The sequence below is a fragment of the Camelus bactrianus genome, chromosome 4 (assembly GCF_048773025.1).
Source record: "Camelus bactrianus isolate YW-2024 breed Bactrian camel chromosome 4, ASM4877302v1, whole genome shotgun sequence".
In the NCBI taxonomy this organism is placed as follows: domain Eukaryota; kingdom Metazoa; phylum Chordata; class Mammalia; order Artiodactyla; family Camelidae; genus Camelus; species Camelus bactrianus.
In genome coordinates this window covers 39,072,132-39,099,165 of record NC_133542.1, presented here as the reverse complement: position 1 = coordinate 39,099,165, position 27,034 = coordinate 39,072,132, and the positions used below count along the sequence as shown (strand labels likewise).

Genomic DNA, 27,034 nt, shown 5'->3' with positions numbered 1-27,034 from the left:
CCTGCGTGCTAAGTGGTGTGGTGCAGATAATTAGAATGTAGGCAAGATGCGGTTTGGAAAGCTGAGTTTTTCTTTTTCTTTTGAAATAATTACAGACTCACAGGAAGTAGCAAAAATAGTACAAAGAGGTCCTACGTACAATTCCCCTGGCTTCCCCTAATGGTAACACTTGAGTATGATACCTGAATTGGCATACTGACATTGGGACAACCTACAGCCCTTTTCCAGATTTCACCAGTTTTACCTGCACACACCTCTGTGAAGCTGAGTTTTAATGAGTTCAACAGAGAAACAGGGATGAGAAAAAACTAGAGATAAACACTTTGAGGGCAGTTACTTTGAAGAACCGTCCTCTTTCCTTGTTCTTCCAACTCTTACTAGACATCCCACATAATCCTTTGTAAATTACACACACAGCTTTCCTCACCAGGGGCCAGCTTCTTATCTCCTCTCCACAGGTGTTACCCAACCACTTACTCCAGTTCTCTTATTCCAGTCATCCAAACACAGGCATCTCCCTATAAGAAATCCTTTGTTTTCCGTAAGCTAGTTTGTAAATAAGTACTTTGGAACCCAGAACAGATTTTCTCATGGAAATAGATTATGGGTTCCCTGGCCTATGTCTGGCCTGTGTAACTCAAAATGTAACAACTAATCTCTATACAGAGCAGTACTGATCATTGCTGTACATGGTGGTAGTGGTGATGTTCTGGGAGTTAGGGAGGATTCTCTGCTGTCAGGTGAACTCCTATCTTAATAGGAGTTCTATTGCTACAAACTGCCACTGCATACAATTGGTAATATTAAAGAAAAAGCCTCTTTTTGATACTTTAGTTACACAAAGTAAAATCTTTCCTAATTCAAGTATTCACCTACTTAACCATCAGTTCTAGAAGAGATGACATAGGAAATATAAGACAGGGAGCTGTTGAGAACTCAGTGGAGAAACACTGCAAAGAGAGCTTCTTGAAGGAAATGCACCAGAATAATACAGTGTTTCTCTCTGAGAGGTGACCAGTGAGTCATTCTTCATATTCTGTTTCTCTTTCTTGCTCTCCCCCTCCCCACCCCACGACCTTTCTGAATACTCCAAATTCTCTGCAAGTCAATGATGAGTTGCATTATTTGCAATAATCATCTGCTTTTGTGGTTTTTGATTTTCATTATGCTATTACAACTTTGTAGAATATTTTCTGGAAATAGGATACTAATATCTGTGCAACATGTCTGGTTTTTCCCTATAGATAAGGTCATGCTGCCTTAAGCATACTAATGCCATAAAAAGCTAAAACACTTCAACTTGCTTATTCTTCATTCTTCTTAAAAAATGGGAATGCCTGAGTCCCATAAAATAGAGATACTTAGCAATTTGCATCTATTTCTTCATAACTTTAAGAGAGGATAATTTGGAGCCAAGATGATACTTTACTAAATAGGAAAGATAATAAAGTTCCTACTTCTGTTTAATTGGATTGTGTAAACATCTCTTGCATGCAGGACCATGTAAATGCTAGTTGATACAAAAATGAGAAAGAAGCAGTTCCAACCTTTACAGGGGATACAGTTTAGTCAAAACAAAACAAAAATTGATGAAAGTTTTTTTTTGTTTGTTTTGTTTTGTTGTCATTGCACCAGAGGAGGTCTTTAAAAATCAGAAATACTAAGGTGATTGTGAAGAGCCTCCTGGCTGAATGGAAGTGGAGTGTAGCGAGTATTGTGGGTGGCGTGAGAGGTAGGATGGACACTATATATAAACATGGACACTTCTGAGAATAAAAGAGGGTGTTACTAATATTTATGTTTGTGCGAGAGGCATAATCTTAGTCTATTTTAGCCCATCAGGGAATCATGATGCCCCTTGTTAAAAGACGGGATTTATAAGAATTTCTATGACTCTAGAGAGTACAGAAGTGTACTAGTTTTCCAGGGCTGCCACACATGGATGGCTTAAACAATGGAAATTTTATTGTCTTGCAGTTCTGGAAGTTAGAAGTCCAAAATCAAGGTGTCTTCAGGGTTGCTTCCTTCTGAACGCTATAAGGGAAAGATCTGTTTCAGGCTTCTCTTCTTGGCTTGTAGAAGATTGTCTTTTTCTTGTATCTTCACACCATCTCCCCTCTATACATGTCTGTGTCCAAATATCCCCTTTTTGTAAGGACACCGATCATACTGTATTAGAATTCATCCTAATGATCTCATTTACCTTGATGACCTCTGTAAAGACCCTATCTCCAGATAAGGCCACCTTCTAAAGTACTGAGGATTTGTACACCAATGTATCTTTGGGGCAGAGGGGACACAATTCAACTAATAATGGGAAGGATGGTAGAAACTTGACAAGAGCACCACACTAGAAGAGATGCTACATCTGGATAGTTAGTGGGCACTGTCTTCCTAGTATACATCATGATTAGGAGACAATCCTATTATAGGCTTTAATAAGTTAAGATGGGTGGGGGAGAATAAACAGAATGGAGGATCAGGAGAGAAATAGAGCCTTTTAGTTTGGGGAATTATTAGTGTTCCATGATTCCTCTTCCCAGGTGGGCAATAAAGACTGGACACTGGTGCCAGCTGACTAGAGCATGTGTAACTGTGGGATGCCACGTCTGGGAGGCGCCACAAATAGACTGCTCAATTTTTATCACATTGATTGATAATTCTCTGCTGTGAGACTTGACCTTCTTAACTTACGAAATTAAAGCTATTTTTCCCTTTTCCCATTCCCCCAGGGGTCTTATGATTCATAGAATAATAAATAGGATGAATTCTGAACTCTGTGGTGGAAGGGTCTTGAGTCGTTTCAAAGTGTTTATAGTGACAGTAGTTTTTGGTCATGTTCGTGAAACTGCATATAAAACTGATCACTTATACTTTCAAAATAGCATGCAGGCGAAAAGTTAGGAGAGGAAAATATATTTTGTTTGGCTTACATATTAGTGGCTTATAGGACTGTTAGACCTTTACCTGCCTATAAGGTGCAATCTGTGCCTTTGTGTCATTACTGTGAAAGAGCAATAGGAAACTTCATCCACTATGATGACATGTAAATTCCATGCTGAAATTCACATAAGATTGTTTTTATTCGTATGTTGTTGTGCTTTTTTCATTTATCGTGATCTTTGTAAGTATAGATAAAATAGTGGTACACACATTTTCTAGGCAAAGAAGAAATTGGCATAACTTGTGTGTGTTCAGTTAAACAGCTGTAGCCAAAACAAAATTATCCTAGACTATGTGGTTAAGAAGTACCAGGTTAGCCAATGTAATACATGAATCATAAAACATTTTTTAAAAAATAGCATTGATACTTAACTTGTGGGCTCAAAAGGCCTGGGAAATGAGTGAAATGCATGTTTTACTAAATCAGGAAAAATAAATGATCAGAAAAAGTGTAATATGGAAATTTCAGGTACACTAGTCCTATCAGGCATTCCAAGATATATAGGATTTGCATTTTACATTAATTTGAAAAATTATTTTAAAAATAACGTCATGTTACAGAATACTTGGAAAAATGAAAAGGGGCTATTTCTTTCTAATATTTTTCTATCTGGTTTTTGACAAAATTGTACTCATACAGTTCCTACTAGCTCCTTTTTTGACTATAATCTTCATTGTTAGCACTTTTTAACAGTTTCATACTTGCTCATTTAATACTTTACTTAATTACTTCTCAAATAATAGGCGAAGCAAATTCCTAATGCTTTATGTTATCTGTTTTTGATATGAATATCTCATGTAAATTTGTATCTTGTAAAAGCTTTTTGGGGGGCAGGAGTTCTAGATGTGATCTTTCTGGGTCATATGGTTAAGAGGCCTTTTATGAGGCATTTCGTTCTTAGGTCAGTAAGATAGTCTCCATTTTACCAGAGCCCAAGATGACAAAATAAATTTTGTGGTTGAATTTTATATCTAAACATACTGACCTTGTCTTTAAAAGTTTGAATTCTCATACCTTCAAGGATATTACAGAAGTTCTTGGGCATCTTTATCATCAAGTCAATCAGATACAATTTGTTTAGAGAAAGATATGATCAAAGATCTCATCAGCCCCGGAAGCATGCAGATTCTTTTGCTATACAAACGTGCTACTGCACTGAGAGTTGGTTGGGAAAAAAACAGGCCTCTGCTCAGGGTTTATAAATAGTTTCACCAAAGTAATGTTTAAAAAAATTAAATCATAACAAAATAAAACCTCACTAGTAAATGGAAGTTGAGATTATTTTGGATAGGAACTCTGATAGGATGGAAACACCATGGGCTCTGGTGTCAGACAAACTGTCTTCATAATTGCAGCTCTGCCACATATTCAGTCTATGACTCTGGATAGATTTTGACTTCAGAAACTCAGTCATTGTATAAAATGGTGGTTAATAATGTATAAAATAAAAGTAAGGTATATATCAAAGTGTTTAGCCCGTTGAGTGCCTACTTATTACTGATTAGTAGTAATTTCTTCCCTCCTTTATTCTTGGCACATGTTGAAAATGTAAAGAATGTTTCAGAAGGAATATTTAAAATATATAATTTAAAATACTTAAAAAGACTTTCACTTTAGTCCAAGAGATTCTATAAAAGCATTTTGCAACTTTCTGTGAGGCTGTACTATACTCATTTAAAAGTAAAAAGTTTAGAAAAAGGAAAAAGACAGTGCTAGATAAATGAGTCAGATATGGAGGGCTCAATTAGTTGGTCCCTTCTGGTTAAATCATTTATTTTTTTCTGCTCTCAGTTTCTCACCTGAAATGGAAAAACACAATTCCTTAAGCTACTAAGAATACTTGTTCCAGGGATGAAGAATTGTGGTTCACCTTTTAGGGAAAACAGAATTGGGTGAATAGTGTTTCCTTTCAAGAAATTTAATCAAGAGAAAAGGACTAAGCGTTAACAGTTTCTTACTGTAGACATTTCTTGTCAAGTAAGTATATTCTTAATTCTGATATATATGAGTGACAAAAACTAAATTCTGATTCAGTCATCCAACTACATTTGTAATGAATGCTCATTATGTTCAAGGTGTCTATAGAGAAAACAATAGACCTTTACAGCCACACACCTGTGTTCAAATCCTGGCTGGCTTCACACCTGACTAGCTGTGAGACTGGTGATACAATGAATATTTCTGACCCTCACTGAAGCCTCTCAGAGATTTTGTGCAGGAAGAAAAAAAAATGAGGAAAACAATAAGGAAGGAAACTGAGTTATCTATCTAGGCACAACACGTTACCCCCAAATTTAGTGGCTTAAAATACCATTAGTTCATTATTTGTCATGATTCTGAGGGTTGGCTGGGCTCTCCAAGTGGTCTTTCTTCTAGGATGGTGGTCTCAGGGCAGTATTTCAGTAGGGTGAAGGCCAAAGCTTCAGGGTTGCTGGAGGCCTAAGCTCAGGAACTTAAACCATGTCACTTTGGCCACATTTTACTGGCCACAAATCTAGCTCAGATTCGTGGTGTGGAGGAGAGACAGGCCTGTGTGTGGGAGGGCTATTGCAAAATCACCTTGCAAAGAGGTATGCTGCTGGGAAGAGAGGAGTCTATGATCAGTAAATCAGCTATAGTATCAGCTGTGTTTGTTTTCAAGAAGCCTGCAAACGGTGGTATCTAGCCATGTGCCTGCCCTTTTGTTTCAGGTGCTCAATCTTCATACTCCTCCTTTCTTCCCTTCAAGAATCATGCAAAGTTGAATGTGAAGACACAGTTCTAAAGGAGCCTAGGCACCGGTGTCGGTGTTTGTAATACACACTTTCTAACAGCACCCACAGCTGCCCGATGCCACCAGCGTGGGCTTGTGTAACAATCTTGTGTGATAAGACCCCCAGTTAAACTTGAATTTCAGATAAGCAACCAATAGTTTTTTAGTATACGTATGTCTTCTCCTGTTAACAGTTCAGCATATATTCTTCTAGGACTTTCCTGTCAATATTCCAACATATGCATATAAATTTAAAAAGTAGAATTGTATTTACTTTTTTTTTGCAAACAATTTTCCATTGGTGAATATTTATTCTAAACAATGTTTAGATCATGCTTTTTTTAAACATTTTTATTAAGTTATAGTCATTTTACAATGTTGTGCCAAATCGGTGTAGAGCACAATTTTTCAGTTATACGTGAACATACATATATTCATTGTCACATTTTTTTTCGCTGTGAGCTACCACAAGATCTTGTATATATTTCCCTGTGCTATACAGTATAATCTTGTTTATCTAGTCTACATATGCCTGTCAGTATCTACAAATTTTGAACTCCCAATCTATCCCTTCCCACCCTCCTCCCCCTTGGCAACCACAAGTTTGTATTCTGTGTCTATGAGTCTGTTTCTGTTTTGTATTTATGTTCTTTTTTTTTTTTTTTAGATTCCACATGTGAGCGATCTCATGGTATTTTTCTTTCTCTTTCTGGCTTACTTCACTTAGAATGACATTCTCCAGGGACATCCATGTTGCTGCAAATGGCGTTATGTTGTCGTTTTTTATGGCTGAAGAATTGTATTTACTTTCACTAGTTGCTGTTTCCCCTTTCCATATCTGTACATTTAGATCACATTCTTTTAAAAGCTGCCTGGTATTTCATGGTATGGACGCTCCACATGTTTATTTCTAAAGATCCTTTGATGGCTGTTTGGATTATTGGCACTCTTTCTTCATTACAAAGGATACTACTTTGTATATCTTTATACACATATCTCAGTGCATTTCTGAAGTATGAGGGCTAGAATTGTGATGGAGAAGGATATGCCTAGAATCCAGATCTCTAGAATGCCTTCAAAAAGGATATCATTTTAAACTCTTACCAAAAGTGTTTGGGGGGTTCTATTTCTCCCCTTGCTAACTATGAAAATTTTAATCTTTGCTTTTGTGACAGAATAAATAATCCACTTTCATAGCAGAGAAACAAATTGGGAGCATTCTCCCATAGAAGCACTGAAGAAGAGAAATATTTATTCAGTAGGCATAAGAAAATATATTGCTACCTTTCAAAAGGAAACTTGATTTGTAGCAGTTTAGGAGAATGAATGGTTGGGATTCAAACTCAGCACCTTGGGTCTGAATGAGAAGGTCTGAAAACAGAAACAGTTATGCAGGAATGGACTGGAGGGCTGAATTTCATCCCTCATTACTGGCAGTACACCTTTATCTCAGATTAATAACTCATACCTTTAAACTTCTCCCACTTGTGGAATGCCCTCTGGGTTTATTATAGTTTCCATTATCTTGGTAAGAATGCAACTGCATTTATTTTGTTTCCTTTATGCTTTTGAAAGGAAAGTGGTGGGGATCTAAAGGGAAAACCACAGACCAGAGATGATAATATACCATAATGCAGTGGGCAAGAGTTTCTCATGGTGCTTTCTTCTTGGTGCAAATAAACAAAGCTACTTATTTCTCATTTTTTTTTTTTCTTTTCTGGGCTGTCCAGAGGGGCTGAGAAGTATTACTGTTCAAATTCCCCAACAACCCTCAGCCCTATCTAAATAAAGGAATCGGAACCAAAACCAAATCCAAGCATGAAACAATTTTCTTTAGGAGAAGAATACATATATTAGAAACTACTTCTTAGGGGGAGAGTACAGCTCAAGTGGACCTCATACAGTGCTTAGCATGTATGAGGTCCTGGGTTCAATCCCCCATACCTCCTCTAAAAATAAATAAACCTAGTTACCTCCCCCCACCAAAATAAAATAATTAAATAATAAATAAAACAGAAAGCTTTTTTTTTTTTTTAAAAAAAAAAGAAACTTAAAAAGAAGAAAGAAACTACTTCTTATGGCCTCCAATAACTGGGACTCGGTAAGATCTTCACATATTAAAAAAAAATGTTAAACCCATTTTTCTGTGCGGAAAAATCAGCTGTTCCTCTCCACTTTGAAGTCATTAGGTTGACTTTAAAAGTTGGGGTAGTATGTTAAAACCATGTTAGATCCGGAATAAAACATTTATAATGTCCAGGGTAAAAAGGGAGGTCTGACCAAGAAGAAAACATAGGAGAAGTGAATGGGAAGAGGAAGAAAGGGATTAGGGAGGACAACGAAAGAGAAAATAAAAGTTGTTTACGTTGAGTGTTACCAATGGTGCACCAGGTACTGTTTCACTTTTGACTGTTTCGCCTCCCTACAAACTCCTTGCAGACTGGACAATGTCTTATTCATCTTTGTTTCCCCAGTGCCCAGCAGGATGCCTGACAAACAGTCTGTGTTCAGGAAATATTTGTTGGGCTGGATTAAGCCACACTAGACTACTAATGAACACCCTAAAATTTAAATTTCATAGCTAGCCTCTTGGCATAGGTGTATTTGTGACCAGAAGACTTTTATAGACAAGCATTTAAGTTGACAGAGGTGCTTATGAAAGATACAGATTCCTGCCCACCCAGCCTAGAAATTCTGATACAGATGGTCTGGGTGGGGCCTGGGAATCTGCACTTTCAACAAATGCCTCAGGTGTTTCTGATACAGCTTGGGAACCAAAGGCAGCGTGTAAACCAGCACACCAGATGCCTTAAGCCCTGGAATCGCCCTCTTATTTTAGACTCTCTGTCCTGAGGCTTGATCTGAAAAGAATATGTGATCATCCTAACATGTAAACTTACCAAAGAGATTAAACTAGAAGATGGTTGATTACAGTGTACCAACACTCGTAAGAATTTTGAGTTCCAAATATCTATCCTTCTTGGTGGATCTGCAGATTTCTGAAAGCTCCCGGTCTCTTGTGCTGTGACAGACCTAACAGGGAAGATGTATGGAGAAACACCAATCAAGAGGTGCTTACTTGCTTTACGGGGGGCTGCTGAACCTGTTAATTGCTCACAGATCATGAACGTTTTGAAGGAACTGGGTCAAGGAGGAGATTATATGTGTTAATAGAAAAACAACAAAATGTTAATATACGTATGATATGTTCAAGTTTTTTAACAAAGAAAAATTAAAACCACATTGAGAAATGAGGGAAAAAACGGTGTTCACAGTGTGAGCTCACTGGGCAGAAATTCAGAATGGACTACAAGGTGAGCTTACTTTGCAGCCAGTTAGGGATGAATGGTTAGCATTGTTAATGACAACACCTGTAATAAGTGAGCATGATCTCTGCCAACATACTAGGATTCAATCATAGTAACTGACCACAGCCACTAATTAATCAAGACAGCGTAGCCAGAGAAACCCACAGAAATCACAAAGCTTTTGATTGTATTTTATGGATTTCAGTGTAGCCTCTGAGGAAAGGGAATTTATTCGCTATGGTTCTCACTGTATAGATAAATAAACCCAGGCCCAGAGGGGTCATCTAACACCCAGTAAATCCCGGATAGTATATCTCCAGTGTCCTCCCCGCACCACACTGACTCAACAAGAACAATTCAGTAAAATGTCTGTGATGATGATGAACATCTCATTTGACCCTCCCTATACTCTGATCCAGGTAAGGTCGGCATCACCTCCTTTCTACACTGGAGTTACTTGTGGCCAAAAGGTACTGTGACAAATCTATAGGGCTGTAAAAGGCAGCATGTGGAGGTGGAGCCCACATCTGACTCCACAAGTCAGAAGCTCAGATAAGGCTTTGGTAGCAGGACCTGCAGGTCCAAGATGGGAGCCCGATCTGTGGAGCGATTACAGGTATGCTGGGCTGCCAGCCGGCGGGGCAAAGAGCCTTAGGCCATTTACCAGATCTGAGCCCAGGGCCCTGGGTGGCTGTGGGTGGGGCCAGCCACAGGATATCTAACTGGGATCTAGAATAGCTAGGACTTACGAAATACCTTCTCTCAAGTCCTCTGATCTCCACCCAGAGCTGATTACCATAACCGAGGGTTCGGTTAGGACACTTATTTAAGGGCATGCCCCACAGCCCCCGTTCCTGGAGCTGGAATGGGGCCAACGCGGAGGTGGTATCAGAGGAGAAACCTAACGGAGTTGGGGTTCAGCTTAGGGCGGTGGGGACCCGTCCCGGGAGAGCAGGCAGCTCTCTGGTTCCGCTCCGGGCCGGCTGCACAGGAGACCGGACGTGGCGTGAGTCGGGAGCTGGGAGGAGAGAAGGCTCAGTTCGTAGCGGAGGGGCACGTCTGGCCTGCCGGGACCTGGACGAGCCGGCCGTCGCGGTTCCGGGAGGCAGCGGGAGAAGTGCCCAGGCTGCTGTCTGCGCCCCAGCGCGTCCCGGCGCGCGGCGCCCCGGAGTCCCGGAGCGATGAGAGTGCAGGTCAAGGTAAATGCCAGGCGCCCACCCTCCCCTCCATCCTTCACCTCGCGCGGCCCGGACTTGGCGTGCCGCGCGCGGGTACCTCTCGACTGCTTGCGCGAAGCGCAACAGGAAATTCTGGGGATTAGGAGAGGGAGGGCGCCCCGGGCTGCTGGGGATGCTTGGGAAAGAAGGGAACTTGGGGGAGTTAGGGAGAGGACTCGAGACTCCGGTCGTGCCTTGATCTCTTGTAGGGAGGCCAAATCTCAAACAGGCTACACACGATGTGTGACTAGTACCATTTATTGTGCACATTTCTTGCATTTTGGGAATGTGTCAGTACTTTTTTTTTGGAGCCAGATCACCTGAATTAGCATCCCAGCTCCACCACTAGCTATGATCTTAAGCAAGTTACTGAACTATGCTTCGGCTTCCTCATCTGGGAAATGGGATAATATTTATAATTTGAAAACTAAATGAGATGCTGTATATGCAATGAACTTAGAATAATGGCGAACATATTTAGCGGACTGCAAGAATTTGATTGTTATTATTTTATCCAGGCAATAATCCTGTGAGATCCAAGTATAACCATTCACCCTCTCCCACCTCACTGGTTTACAAGCGAGGAAAATGAATCTAAGGGAGAAAAACAGAATTAGGGTTGGAACCCAGGCGAGTGCTTTAAATCACTAGAAATATGGATACCAATCACAGGATTTTGATCATTTCTTCTTAGGGAGAATGTGGTTCATTCTTAACAACCGACGTGGGAACTGAATCCTTCGATTTCTTTTTCTCTGCCTACAAATTCTGATGTTTCATTTTTTATCTGCTTGGATTCTCCCATGACTGGTAAAGCAATAGATATTCTAGCTTGTTGACACCTGAGTTTGGCTATAAGAATCTGGCTGTTTCTTGGGTATCGCCCTCCCCCAACTCTGGAGTGGGGGTGGGGCTGTGAATCATTTGAGATGGGACTCAGCATGAACCTCTTTTCTGGGGCCAAAAGTGGGGACTAGTACCCTTAGATAGTATTAAACTTGCTTTGCTAGACAAGGGTGTGAATAACAGTTTGAGTTGATTGTACCCCCGAGGCGAGGGGAAAGACCCAGACAGCATATTGGGGATTTGCTGCAAATTTTGGTCTTATCTTTCCCATTTACAATTCTCTATCATAGCTAAAAATTTTTTGCAGGACATCATGCCAAAACCATCAAGCATTTGGTAAATACTGGATCTGAAATATGTCTTGTCTCTTTTTCTTTCTCCCCGGGTTCTTAATCTTGGGTTTTCAGTATAGTTTGGAAAGCCCAGCCACTTTCAGAGTGACTCTCCTTATCAAACTTCTGGTAGAATTATCCAGTGTTGGACCCCAAAGTGGCCATCCTACCTATAACTCTGTTATTTCTTTATGTACCACAACAGCTATTTTCCTGTAAGAACAACAACAAGAAATTGTTAGGTAAGGTATTCTGATGTGGGTCTCAGTTGTGTTTTTTTATTTTTTTCCTTCATGATTTTATTGAAGTTGTATATATACATAGTTCAGGGGCAAATAATTCCATAAGGTTTATTACAAAAAAACAGAAGAACCTCCATTTCCTTCTTTTCAGAAAGAGTAATCATATTCATCTCTTTAGTTAGTTGATACTTACTCATGTCTGTAAACAATGTTTATATTGCTCCTTCTTGATTTCTCAGATTTAGTCATCATACACTGCCTTTCCAGCCTGGGATATGAGGATTGAGCTTTCTTTTGTGTTCCTCCACCTACAGCTCACATGCATCTTTCCTGTTCCTTCCATCTGTCTTCAGAATACAGTTATCTTATAATTTTTAGTTAGGTCAGTATGTAGTTTGGTCTACATTAGTATGCCTTCCTATCCACTGTTAAGAGCTGAATTATGTAGTACATGATTCCTTTCCCTTTATTTTGTTTTCCCCCAGAGCTGTCTTTCTGTGTATGTTTACAGAATTTTCTATAGAGTTTTCACTAATTTATCCATAAGTTCTTTGCCAGTTGTCTAAATCTTCTCTCAAGATCTTCTATTGCAACATCTATTCCAGTCAATTTTATGTTGTGGGTTACAGCTTTTTGACCTGATTGGCCCATCCAGCCTGGTTGCCCTTGATGTTGGATGCACAGCTGTAACATTGGGTTCTCTCTTCACATCAGCTTGGGGATTCCTTTTGCCTCCCTCTCTTATCCTGGTTCCTGTTTCCTCTATCCTGTGTCTTCTTTTTTGATTTTTTTCCCCATCATTTTAGTGGAGCACATTCTTCAGTAGCTCTCTGAGAAAGGTTTCATGTACTATACATTGAATCAATGTATTTTTATGACAAATTAGCCTTTCAGATTTTTTTCCTTAAAAAAGTTCTGCTAACAATACAGAAGTAATGTCTTGTGGTAAATAATCCAAACACTACACATAGAAATTCAAACAAAGTTCCCTTTCTGCCCTTTGTCCTCATCCCCTTCCAATCCAGAGGTCATCAAACTGTTGGATTTGGAGCATATTATTCAGGTATATTATTATATACATGTATATTTATTGTTTTGACTTGTGCATTTGTTTTTACATATAGTGAATTATACTGTTCATTGATATGTAACGTGATTCCTTTGAAAATAGTTACTGGAGATCTTTCCATGTCAATACATATTGGTGGTTTCTTGAATAGTATGTTCAGATGAGCTGGAGCAATCAAAATCAAGCACATAGCATATCTTGCTACCATTGTGCTTTTCTCTTCGTGAGCAATCACTCTTCTAGACTCATTCAGCCAACAAATATTACTGAATGTCAACTATATGCTAAGCCCTTTTCCAGAACCTGGGAATATACAGTGAACAAAAGTTTCGTTTTTGAGGTAAAGTGGGATGGTGAGATAGTCTGCAGTGATGGAATTGAGCTCAGCTCCAGCTTTAGTTAGCTTGGTTAGCTTGTTTTTCCTCTCTTGGAGTCCAAACCTCATTCAATCAAGCCCCACCACCACCACCCTCTCCCCCACCTCTCTCTTTCTCTGTATAAAATCATGACCATTACAAATTGAATTCTGTAACTTGTACGCCACCAGAGCAACAGAACCATACCCCTGAGATATAGAACTAGATATTCTGAATGGATAAACAAAATGTGATATACACATATAATAGAATATCATGCAGCCTTAAAAAGGAAGGAAATCCTGTCACATGCTACATCATGGATGAACCTGGAGGACATTACGCTAAATGAAGTAACTAGTCACAAAAAGACAGATGTTGTATGATTCCGTTTATATGAGGTGTCTAAAGCAGTTCAGTGCATAAAAAGAAAAAGTAGAATGATGGTTGCCAGAGGCTGGGCAGACAGGGAAGTGGGGAGTTGTTTAATGAGTGTACATTTTCAGTTTTGCAAGATGGAAAAGTTCTGGAGATTGGTTGCACACATCTCTAAATATAGTTAATAATACTAACCTGCACACTAAAAAATGGCAAAGATGGTATATTCTATGTTATGTATATTTTACCACAATGAAAAAAAAGATTTTCACACCATTGTGGGTTTTGTCCTATACTTGGAATTCCGTGATTGAACCTGCTGTCAGCTAGGTTCACCTTTTGCATGGAATCAGCTTTTCTAGGGCGTGGGGAGCAGGTAGCAATGGACTTCCCTGAAATCTTTCTTCTGATGGACTTGGCACTGAAACCTTTAGCATGTCCCCTTGTTGGGGGCAGCCCAGTGCTGCTTTTCCTTTCTCTCCACCACTGTTGCTATTTCTGTATCTATGGGGAAAATGTTTCTCAGTTGCTTATAGCACAGATAAACTTTGAGACTATTTCATTTACACAATTAAAACCAGTGGAAGTAGTCATTTTGTTTGCCTTAGAGGCTGCATTTTTTTTCTCAGGTTTGTAAGCATGTGCCTCTGCAAGAACCTCCTGGTTCCATTTTGTTGGGAAAAGAAGACTTTTATTCCATAGCACAGACAGGTGCCTTCCCTGACCCTGATTTTCCTGCATTTTCCTAGCTGGTATTTGCTTCCAGTCCTGGCTTCATGTGGAATGATCCTCTGCTGTTTGCCGGCTCTGGATCTTGAAGCACTCCAAGATCAGATAAGGGTCAGGTAATCCTGGGCTTGCAGCTGTGCTCTGTGTTTTGATTGGAGAGATTCACCTGGTGGATTGAGTTGTTCTTTATTCTTCCACCTCTCCCTAAACCATGTGTGGCCATCATACAGAATTTTCTTCTAGGCAGACTCAAAGCCCAGTGGGATGACTGACTATGGGCAACCAAAGTTCTCTCCTTACTTTACCAATTGTGGACTCAGAGCTTCCTGTAATGTAAATGCTGATTTTTGACATGAGCAAACCACCTGGTTCAAGGATGGAACCATCCCTGTCTGTCGGAAACTTGTGGGAACTTGTGCTTCCTGTAGCAGGTGTGCTGGTGACCTTGGAGAAAACACGCTGTTAGGATTCTTTCCCTGTCTTGAGTGTGAGTTTAACATTATCTTCCTTGGTATAGGGGTGTGTTTGGATATGGGTCAGGAAGACTGACTCACTTGCCCACACAAACCAAAGAGATTTAGGTCTAGGCAAAATTTGCTCATGATTAGAAGATCATAGAGCCTGAAAATCACATGTCATTTTGGAAAGTCCAGCAAATTCTTTCCTTTCTCACTGATTTCCCTCAGTTGCTGTGGAAGAAGGAACAGGATATGGTAACTGAAGACTCTCTAGAAATATCAGCAGGGAGGCCAAAAGAGTAATGAAAGGAACCAAAAGTCAGAAAAAATAGTTTTACTTCTGACTGCACACCATCCTGGCCCCAGGCAAGTCAGCTCAGTTTCCTTATCTGTAAAGCAAATGGCCACCATTTGCCGCCCAGCCAGTTCTTTCTAAGGGCTGTGAATGTGCTTTGAGTTAGAGATTCCTTTGAGAATCTGATGAAAGCAATAGATAAGCAACTCAAAGACTCAAACTAGAGTGGAAACCTGACCTGCTGGTCACTCTGGCTTACTGGTTAGCGTAAACTCTGTCTAAAAAATGGCTGCCCTTGGGGTGGGGATGCTTCACCGGTAGAGCACATGCTTAGCAAGCATGAGGTACTGGCTTCAATCATCAGTACCTCCATTAAACAAAACAAAAAAACCCAAAAAACAAAAAACGATTGCCTACCCTTCCACCCTTGGCCACAGCAGACTATTGACAGGTTAGAATGCAAGCTTAGTATTGCCAGATTCTGGTTTTTTTGTTTGTTTTTTGTTGTCCCATTGTGTTTTACTTTGTTTTTAACTTTCCTTGTTAAAGAAAATTCAGGTGTAAAGATTCTTTCTTGAATATGAAACCTCTGAGTTTTTACATTTTATTAGTTGCATCAAAGATTTTTGAAAACACTTGATGGGCAGAACAAAATGCATTTGTGGCCTGCTTTCTGCCTGTGGGCAGAAATATATGTGTATTTTGTGTTTCCCTGTGGGTAAACCCAAATTATTTGTGGATTTATATATGGATTTTTCTCTTTCTTTCTGCCTGTACTACTACTCCTTTAAATTTTTTTAAACAGATTTCTTGAGATATATTCATATATTATATAATTTACCCATTTAGAGTGTACAATTTAATGGCTTAATTTAGCTTATTCACAGAGTTTTGCATCCATCACCACAGTCAATTTTAGAACATATTCATCATCCCCCCTCATTCCTTGGCTGTCAATCCCTAGTTCCTCCATTCCCACCAGCCCTAGGCAACCACTGATGTAATTTCTGCCGCTGTAGATTTGCCTATTCTGGGCATTTTAAATAAACAGATTTATACAACATGCATTCCTTTGTGACTGATTTCTTTCACTTAACATAATGTTTTCAAGGTTCATCCATGTATTAACATGTGTCAGTACTTCACTTCTTTGCATGGCTGAATAATATTCCATTGTGTGGATATATCACATTTTATTTGTCCATTCATCAGTTGATGGATTTTTTGTTGTTTTTGCTGTTTCTGTCCATTGTAAATAATATTGCATGAACATTTGTGTTCACGTTTTTGTGTAGACGTATGTTTTCATTTCTCTTGGGTAGGTACGTGGACGTGGATGTGCTGCATCATGTGGTAATTCTATGTTTAGGCTTTTGAGGGACTGCCACCCTTTTCTGCAGCAGCTGCTCCACTTGACATTCCCACCAGCAAACTATGAGAGTTCCAATTTCTCCCCATCTTCCTCAACACTTTGTATTGTCTGACTTTTTTTTTTATTATAACCATCCGAGTAGATGTAGCAAGGTATTTCATTGTGGTTTAGATTTGCATCTAAATGATTAATGACCAATGATATTGAGAATCTTCTCTTTGATTCACTGGCCACTTGTACACCTTTGGAGAACAGTGTATTGAGATCCTTTGTGTGGCACTTAGTTTTGATCCAGCTCTTGAGCTTTTCTCTTGAGAAATGCATATATTCACATCCACACAAAAGTTGTTATTCAATTTCTAGGGGCTCATGACCCTCCTGATATCTGTGCGTCTAAGGATACCCACAGAGGACATGCTATATAGCGGAGATTTTTCTGGGCACTTCATATTCTTGATCTCACTTGTTATTATCTACTAAGGATCTCACAGGATTTGTGTGAGGATTAGATATTCAGGAAGGTGATTTGTAAACCCTACAATACTGTTCAGCTTCAGGGACTGGTACAGGTGCAAGTTCTGCAGGTAAATGGTGGTGAAACGAAGTTGTTAAGGGCATGAACTTGAATCTGACTGCCAGTGTTTGAATCCTAGTGTCATGTTTATGAGTTATTGTGTTCTTGGGCAAATTACTCAACCTCTCTGACTCAGTGTCCTCATTTATAAAATGGAGGTAATAACTTCACCTGCTTCCCACATGCTCTTGGGTAGAGTTCATATAAACAAAGTGCTTTGTATTGTGCAGGTGGGTAAATAGAAAATGCTGAATAAATTGTTTAACTGCTACTGTGGACTGAATGTTTGTGTCCCCTCAAGGTTCACATGTTGAAGACTCAATCTATAATGTGATGGTAGTGGGACCTTTGGGAGGTGGTTATGTCTTGAGAGCGGAGCCATCATGAATGAGATTAGTGCCCTTATAAGAAGAGACACAAGCGAGATGAACTCTCTCTCTGCCACTTGAAGATGCAGTGAGAAGGTGACTACTATAAACCGGGAAGAGGATTCTCACCAGAATTGCACAATGCAGGCATCTTGATCTTGGATTTCTGGCCTCCAGAACGTTGAGAAATAAATGTTTGTGATGTAAGCCACCCAGCCAATGGCACTGTGTTCCTGTAGTGCAGGACAACTGACTACGATACCTGCTACTTATATTAACTTACAGAACAAAATGCGTTATTAGCTTTTAGTGGAGCAGGCTGGTCTTTGAATATGAAAACATCTCTCTTCTTTTGGAAGGAAATAGATGTACTCCATTGATCTTTTAAAGAGCCAAGAGGTTTTTGTAGCTTGAATCTTGCAATCTTGGGAAAGAGACTTTTCCTCTCAGAAGGATTTAAGTCCACAGGGTACTTTATACAGATCTTTGGCCTGGATCAGTTAATCCTCTCACTTTTGTCACTACTGTTAGTGTCTGCTTTAAAGTGATTTAAAGCACAAAACAAAAACCCCAATCTTTGTCCTTATCTGGCCTAGAGAAACTCAGGTTCCAAGCAGGCAGTTTTGCTCTGTGATCAGGTCAAGCGAGTAGATATTGTTGGATTAAAACAAAGAGGGTCCAAAGTCTTAAGACTTAAACTCTTTATAATATTAGCTGGAGTCTTTAGGACAGTCTTAAGAAAGGCAAACTGGAAGGGAGTCAGAGGATTGGCCCAGACTTTACAGACTGGATCTTTGTTCTTGGGTAGAATAAAGAGGCAAACCACTCAGGCTCATGTTGTGGTCTCAAGCCACTTACAGCCACTGCCTTTAAAAGGGTAACCACATTTTGAGAAATAACTGTTATAGTGGAGATATTTCAGACAGAAAGTGCATCTTGCTGGCTAGTATTTGGGGTTAGCAAATACTGACTGTAAAAAGCAGGGTGACAGATGAAGGACTAGGATCCATTACCCAGAGGGAGTCATCTGAGGTCCTTCTCTGTCGAGTCTTCCTGATGTCAGAGTCTGTCATTTCAGTTTAACTGAAGGGAGAGCTCTGTAAGGTTCAGGCCAAGGGAGAGTGTCTGAGAATTACTAGAGTCCCAATATTTTGTCAGTTTTGTTCCCTTATCCACAGACAATGATTTGGATATGTGTGTGGTCTCAGTTTTGCTAAAGAAAAAAGTTTTATGACATTTGTTAAAGATGGCAAGGAAAACTATTCAAGAAAAAGTGTGTGCAATGGGGGTTTTGCAGTAGGGACGAGAGATCAGCCTCAACTCTGAATACAAGGGAAGTGGAGGTTTATAGCCAAGGAGCAGGATGGGGTCAGTGGATGGAAAAGGGTCAAGAGGAAATATCAGGGCCAGGGGGATTCCTGCTGGACCAACTCAACAGGATTCTTGCTGAAGGTGGGCCAAATTGATCAGATACCAAGTGTGGGAGATTTTGCTAAACTAACTCAGTAGGATTCTTGCTACAAATGGACTAAGCGGGTCAAGGGCAGAGCTCAAATTGGGGGCCTAGTTAGAAACAGCCTGACTCAAGTCTGGTCAGGGAAGAAATTCTTCCTCAGTTTGCAACTAGAGGTGACTACGGCAGAATATTCTTCTTTATAATACAATCACAAAACACATGAACATTTGAGTGACACTTTTTTTTTTTTAAAGAAAAGCTGGTTTTCTTTTGTGTAATCCTTCTTTTAGAATTGCCTCTTCGGGTCATTTCAAGGACTCTTCCTTATGGATAGAATGTATTTCTTCTCATCATATGATAGCAGAAGAAATTAAATACTGAAGAAATGTCTAAATAATCAAAACCCAGCAAAAACAGAAACCTATTATGTGTTTTGGCTTCTCAATGACTTACAGAAAGGCATTGTGTAATAGCTATGTTCCCCTTTTCTTACTGAATTGCATTGAAGGACAGTCCGTCTCTAAACAACGGCACTGGAACTTTGAAAATCAAGTGTAACAGCCAGAAACCAGAAGTTGGGAAATTTTTTTCTAGCAAATGATATTTCATATCTGCCAACCTCTGTTGCTCACAGAATTCTTGGTATCCCACTGACAGACTTCTGATTCTCAACTTCCTGGACCACCCTCATTCCATTAAAACATCTTTTTCCTCCTAGAATTTCAGGGGAATTGTTTATTCTGGATGTGATTTTTTTTTGTTTCCTGAGGGGAGGGAAAAAAAAAAACCAACCTGATTTGACCCCTACCATAAATCTTTCAGCTTAAATTAAGATAAAAATCTTCAAGTTTGGTCACCTCAAAATCCTTTTAGAAGGAAGTTGAGTATTAATAATTTAAAAATCCTGTACTTCCCTAAAGCAATTAAAATACTCAGTGTACTCTCTAATGTTTGAAAGTTGTTAGTGATTTATGCTTTTTGCTTATAAATTGATACAACGTCTGTGAAGGGCAGTGTGGAAATAATCTGAATTAACATAGACATTTCACTTGTACTTTTTTATCCTACAGATGTACATGCACATGAAAGCTATGCTATATGTACTTTTGGATACATAAATTATGAGACTTCTGTACAAAGGAATACTGGTCAGCCCCCAAGAGAATGAAGCAACTCCATGTGTACAAATGTATATGATATTCAAGTATTAATAAGTGAAGAAAAAGCAAGATGTAGAATGTTGTATATGTCTCTATCTATGTCAAATTTTTTGGTATATGCTTTCAAACGCACAGAATATCTTTGGAAGTATACACAACGAACTGTAATAGAGGTTCCTTTGTGGGAAGGAAACTAACGGCTGGAGTGCAGGGCTGGGAGGGAGATTTAATTTTATGCTGTATCATCTGTTGTACCTTGTAGATTTTATACCATTTGCAAAATTACCTGTTAAAGTTGCTGGGGCCCAACTTACTTGTTCTATGAATGATAGAGTGAAGGCTTAGAGTACAAGAACCAAGAGCAGCATTTTAACAGTTACATTATAGCAAATCTCTTCTGATTGGTTTTTGCTGTGTGGCAATGAGGCACACAGTAGTAAAGAGTTTACCTGAAGTGATTATAATTAATTTTTTTTAATGGAAGTGGACTGCTTATTTCTAAGTGCAGCTAAAGGAATGCTCATGAAAATTTCCAGCTGGATAGTTAAACAGCTGGAAATTATTTAAACAACCCCTGGGGTCAGTTACCTAGGAGGAACAGGATTTCTCCAGTTTGCTGACAGAGGTTTCTTAGAGACTAGAGAAGAAAACACATTTACCTTGTTCTTGCTCCCCAGTTCCTTTCCTTTCATCATACCTTGCCCTGACTTTTCCAGTTCCCCAGTGACCCCCAATTACATTTACTCTTCACCCATACCCCAAATTCCTAGTTGCTCAGTCTAGTTGTCTGCAGACCCTCCTATTCTGGGGCACACTTTTTTTGGTGAGCATGTTAAGGACATTCCTGGAATACTGTGTGGCATTTTTCTCCGTAGGGTGACCTGTGGGCTACTTCTGGTGTTCCCCATCTATCTTAAGTTGGGAAGATCCTTCAGTGAGAGAGCATTTCATATGCTTTGTGATCTGTAGACTATCAACTGTACTTTGCTGATGTTGTATTGCGAAGAGCTGGTAATAAAAAGAAGCACTGTGCCTGCCCCTGTGTATCTCCTACATGCCTTTCTTTCTGGGTAAGAGGGGCAAAGGAGAACGCTGAGCTCTGCAGCCATCAGAGCTGAATGGCCTATGACTTTCAGCAGAGCACTGATGATAGGGTCTGGAGCAAGATAACAAAGGAGGAGAAGTTTGTCATCCACTCCTTGCCTTTATCAGAAGCGGAAGCATTTTCTTCAAGGCTGAGCCTTCCTCCTTGGCTTCTCGTACCATTTCTTTTCCTGCTGCCCACCCCTAAATTCGCTAAAGATATTTTTATTCTCTCTTGCATCTTCACCGTCTCTCTTTTATCTACATACAAGGTTCAAGCTTTCTTAACCTAAAGTAAACCTTCTCTCAACTTTGCCTATTAAATTCCTTGTAAAAGAGCGCTGGCTCTCCTATGTAAAGTGGTATAATAATTGTATCCGGCACACAGTTGTGAATATTACTTTTGTGATAAAACATAAAACATTTGTTTAGCACAGCCCTTGGCGTATATGAAGTTCTTACTTAATGCTGGCTTTTGCTTTAGATTGTTGATCTGGTGTCAGTTGTTTTCCTTTCTTTCTCCCAAGGATATTTTACACTAGCTGCCTCCTCTGTTTCACAACCTATTTCCTGACTCTCTCTCAGTCTGTTCGTTTGTCATGGACAAAAATTGTCATTCTCCTCCTTTTCTTTTCAGTATTAAACACTTCTCTGTTTCTCTTTGAAACTTCCTACTTTTCGTAATAAAACAAACTCTTTTATTAAAGAGGGAAACTTTCTCCCTTCTCGGCTTCAGGTATCGTGTCACCATCCTGATGTGTAACTGTCTGTGTTTTACTCCATGATCTCTTCTACACTTTATTCCCCTTAGTTATTCCCAGAGGTTCCTGGCTCTTTTATCTTTTCTGTTCTCTGCTCAGTGACTTTGTGGCTTTTGCTGTACATTAACGTGATATATTCTGAATTCTCCTCCAGGCCAAAGTCTCTGCATTTCCAACCAGCATGGAATTTCATCACCCACCTTTCAAAGCCTTTCTTATCTTTCAAGGACTTTCCTAAGTTCTGTGTCCTCCACGAAGACTTCCCAGATATCGGCAGACAGAAGGGATGTCTCCTTCCACGGAGTTCCCACAGCCTGCTCTTGTGCCATATTCGGTATCTTTTTGTAAACATAGGTTCTTCTCCTTTGGTGTTGGTCTTTGGGACACAGGTTTATTATTTATTTTTATCAGAATAATATGCTATGCCCATCAAAGTATTTTTTAATGAGTGAATAAGCTATTACTCTTTAGAGGTATCAATATTTTAAAGGAAGAGTAGGTAAACTGATAGAATATATGCTGTCTGTGGGTTCTGAAGGGTTGATCCCCCACTTGCTTCAGTGACATCTTTGGGAGGAAAGACGTAGGTACCAAAGTCAGCTGTAAGGTTAAAAATGAGTGCAATCAAAGTTTTCCTTCAAAAGTCCCTTAGATCCCTCAGAAAGACTGGCATGTGAAGATTTGTTCTCTAATTGCTTTTTCTCTATGTTGCAACTTCCTTCAGTTGGGCACCAGATTTTAAATAGGGGATGTGGAAATACTGCTGTGCACTCACTGAGATGAGATGCACGGACCAAGACATGCATGCGGGACCTGAGACCAACCAGGAAACAGCAGATCCTGTCTCTCACTCACATGCAGTCACTTTTGGGCAGTGGTTTTCTGTGTGTGGTACAGGGACTCCTAGGGATCTTTGAGACCCTTTCAAAGGTCCTCAAAATAAAAATTATTTCTCATAGTGATACTAAGACATTATTTTCCTTTTTTACTCATTCTCTCATGAGCATACAGTGAAGTTTTCCTGCAGTTACTGGACAAGTTCACAATATCTAAAAAGGCTATTAAAATACTATTTCCTTTTTCCAACTACATGTCGATGTAAGGCCAATTCTTTTTAGATACTTCAACCAACATCACTTTGCAACAGATTGCAGAAGCAAATAAGAGAATCCAGCTGTCTTATCTAACAAAAATACAAGATAACACTCTTCTCATAAATCTTTTTAAAAGTATTTTTCATAAAGGTTTTATTATTTATGTTTACATGTAATAGGTTTACTATTATTATTTTAGAATGAACTAATGGATAAATAACTTTTAAAAGTCCCAGTTCTAATTTCTAATATGTAAATATTGGTAGTTATACTCTATAAATGAAAGCTTCCTGGAGGTCCTTGGTAAGTTTAATGAATATGAAGTGTCCCAACCCCCAAAAGTTTGAGAACTGCTGCTCTTGTGTATCATAGCTCCTGAATGTGGAACAGCATTGAAACTGCCCACAGTTAAACATTTTATATCTTTCTTCCCACATTTTTTCCAGCCCTCCCTCATTCTTTTAGCAAAGATTTTGAATTTGTCCAAGTTAAAATTGTGATCTCTGTCTCCACTGAATTTGAAGAAGCATAACCCTGTTGCCAATTCTTTCTGCTGTGCTACACTGAGAAAATGAAACAAGTAATCTTCATGGTATATGTAAACCTTAGTATGAATGACATAAGTGAAATTGCCTTTAACCTGTAGTTCCTAACAAAGGCTTTATTGTCTCAGAGAGTGGTGAGTTTCCAAAAGTCAGTCATTTGAGTATAGCTCCACTATATATATATATATATATATATATATATATATATATATATATATATATATATATATATACACAGTGAAGCTTGGGGTAAAAGAATATAGCTTCACTCCAAGAAAAGGTAGCTCACTTGGACGTAGTCCTAGTAAAGCTGGATAATTTAACAGGATATTTGTAGCATAAATACAGGCCATCTGTGTGCTCGGATAACGCACTTGTGTGTACTTTGCTGTGTGGAAACTGGAGATTGGGTGTATCTAACTTGAAAACCTTAATTGATTAGAGGGATTCTACACCAAATAGCTTCTGCATTCACTAAACTGTTGTGAGCAGTCGGGGGGGGCAGTTGTAAAGGACGCTCATAAAGGAACCTTCCGTTTCCTTTCCGCTTCTTATCAAAATGATTTCACATGATCTGAAATTTATAAACATCTTGTTTGCAAATTGAATACCCCAGGATACTGGATACAGCTGAAGCATGTGTGACAGCAGAGGAAAGAATGTCTTCTCTTTGCTATTTGAAATTGTGTTTGGGGCTTTCACCAATTTGGGGAGGGGTAGGACGGGGTAGGACATCATTTTGGTTTGAACCTTTCTGATATGCTCACTGCTGAGTTCTTCTAATTCCCCATTAGGCTCTGTGGAGAATTCATGAATGTTTTACTCAGGTACTCATGAATTTATGTGATCTAGATAGTCATTCTGAAGTTTTAAATGCTTTTGCTCAGCAGGGTAGTATGTGAAAATGTCAGCAAAATTTCTCATCTAAACAAGAGAAGTGGCATTTTAGGGAACTGTGAGTTATTTAGTTGGGATTCCATTTTTAAAGATATTACCAAAAAAAAAAAAAAAGTATTAGCAGCAAAATAGTGCTTACCTCTTACTACCCAAAAGGAAGAAAACATATGAGGTTATTTTGTATTCTTTATGAAGTACTCCTAAATGCTGCCTCCTGGAAAGATTATTTACTGGAAAATCAGTGAGGTCAACTTGTGGCAGTGTTGTTGAACCAGATCCTTGGGTTTGGGTTATTTTAGGTTTGGATGCCCTTTGCCTGAGACTCTTAATCTTGGGTCAAGAAAGTCTCATGAGGTATCCCTGCAGAATGTGGACAAAACCCCATGGGAGACCCTGAGCTGAGTCTTCCAGGTGGAAGGGCTGGCTTTGCACTGTTGAATTTCCCCAGCTGTCTGATCATGCGCTATGGAAATCCCTCTGCCTGGCGCTCAGTTTGAAGAGGTCTCTGTTCCAAAGGAGGGCCTGTGTACAGAAGATACCACATGTCATTCTGGAGTCTGAAAATATTACTTTTCTATTTGATTCATTCTAGTGCTTCCCAGCATGTTGCAGGTTCCAAGATAAAAAAGCTAACACCTGTCTTGAAGTAGATTATGATAAAGTTGTTAAGAAAGAAAAACAACTGAATAAGTGCATTAATGCATTTAAGCATTGTGAGTGCTGTGATGTGTATAAGATAGAGTGGAGGATATAAAAAGGGAGTAAGTAGTCAGTTTCATCTGGAAAAGTACTTGTTAGTTGTTAGATTTTTTTTTAATAAAAAAAGTTTACAGAAAGAAAATAAATGACTTGTTACCCGTGTGCCGTTCAACCCCCCAATCATACAGTCCCCTGGATGTTAAAACAAATCTATGCACATTTAGAATACTTTTTTTTTTTTAAATCAAGGAATGGCTCTAAGACTATGCCTCCTCAGAGATTCCTCTAAGAGAGAATCTGTTATCTGGAAACCCAAAAAGCCCCAGTGTAGAAATACTTTCAGTGACATCAGGAATTAATTCATATATAGTTACTGTTAGAGGATTAGTCTTTGGACAATTCTTTTCTATTCCCCACCCCAACCCCAGTCCTGGGATTGTATGTAAGATCGGAATGTGTTTTAGGGTGAGACAAATTGTGCCAGTAGAGCCAGAGATCAACACTATTTCCCTTCTTTGTCCTCTGCCTTTCCCTTCCCCAAATAACAACTGCAATTAAAACAGAAACATCCCCCCGCCCTCAGTATATAAAAGACACCCAGCCTATAAAGACTCCCATGATAGCTGCAGAAATGGCATGTTCTTTGCTGTCAAAGACAGTTTGCTGCTCCAAGTGGCAGCAGCCCGCATGCTGGGTGTTTGCCCTCAGTAGATTTGGGCTAGTGAATCAGAACCAACAAACATTTGGTTCCTGATAGTTCTCTGTTGAACTGAACATGGCAGGGGGCTTCTTCCACATGTGCTGAAAAGTATAGAGAAAAGGTACTATTATGAGGTGGGGGAGGGGAAGTAAAGTTCTAAATTGAGAATTGTTCGAAACACTTGCAAATTAAGCCTGCTTTTCTTTTCCTGTAATTTCGAGATAACGGTATGGGAGTTGCAGGAGGAAAGTTTCCACGTTCTTGTTATGGCCCAGGTTTCCTGTTTACACCCTTCCAGGGAAAATTGTATACATGGGCTCTTGAAGTTCTATTTTAAGTGTGTTCATTTTGTTGTTCATTCAACGATCATTGGGCTGAGCCCTGGGGCAGCAGAAATGACTTGCACAGGGCTTGTAGGAGCTGGAGCCTAGTGGGGGAAAGCGGACACATAAAGTCCTTTGTTTGTAGTATGAGAGGCCCGAGGAGGGAGATTTGGAGGTCAGGAATTATTGTCCTATGAAAAACTACATCAAAGCTAAGTTCTCAGGCTACCAACCGAAAGATAATTCTTACCTTTGCTATTACCAATAATAGCTGAGCTTTTTTCAGCCTTAATAATCCCAGGGAGAAATCTAAGCCTTTATCTATTCCTTTCAATAGCCCAGTGAGGCATTACTATTATTATTATCTCCATTCTTAATAGATGAGCAAACAAGCAGAAAGAAATTAATTTGCCCCGATAGTTCTGCTAGAGTCAGCTATCTAGCCTTTAAAAAAAATGGGGGTGGCTTGCTTAATTTGTATATATAGTTTCCTAAATTGGGAACCCTTTTTGGAGCTGTTTTTAATAGCTAACTGTTACACATGAAGTTTAATGACACCAAACTATTATCTGTTTCCTCCTTTTTATTGTAAGTTCCTTCGGAATAAGAACCTTGCCTTATTTGCTATAGAATTCCCTGCATGCCACGTGGAGGCCTATTCCAAAATATTCAATGAATTCAGGTATTTTGAAATTCAGCCGTTAGTAAACTGCTCTTAGACACTGTGTATCAAATTGTCCACCTAAGTAAAGAGGCAAACTGAGGCAAGCTCGAATTACCAGAGATTGACTTTACTCAGGAATAGCAGAGGAACGGCAGTTTGGGAAGAGCATGCTGTAGTAAGCTGCAGGAAAGTCTGTTAAGGGTTAGGGGCGGGCTGTATTTATGGGCCCGGAGTGCAAAGAGGGGGACATCCAGCCAAAGTCCAAGCAGTGAATTCACTGTCTTGAGGATGGGGAGAGATTCTTGGTGGATGGTCACTAGTCAGGAAACAGGGCTGGTCTGTGAAGCGGGCATTGACAAGAAATCAATCTCTGAGTTCCTAAGTTCTGTTCTCCTGAGGGTGCATGCGTGAG

General features: G+C 39.5%; 1 protein-coding gene across 1 annotated transcript in view; it reads left to right on the top strand.

Moving 5' to 3' along the window:
• The first annotated feature begins 9,651 nt into the window (after window positions 1-9,651).
• Window positions 9,652-27,034, top strand: part of TRPM6 (transient receptor potential cation channel subfamily M member 6) — a 122,090-nt gene continuing 104,707 nt past the window's right edge. Inside the window, exon 1 of the mRNA XM_074361716.1 lies at window positions 9,652-10,203. Coding sequence (XP_074217817.1) covers window positions 10,186-10,203 — 18 coding nt within the window. The 5' untranslated portion in view covers window positions 9,652-10,185. The remainder of the gene's footprint in view (window positions 10,204-27,034) is intronic.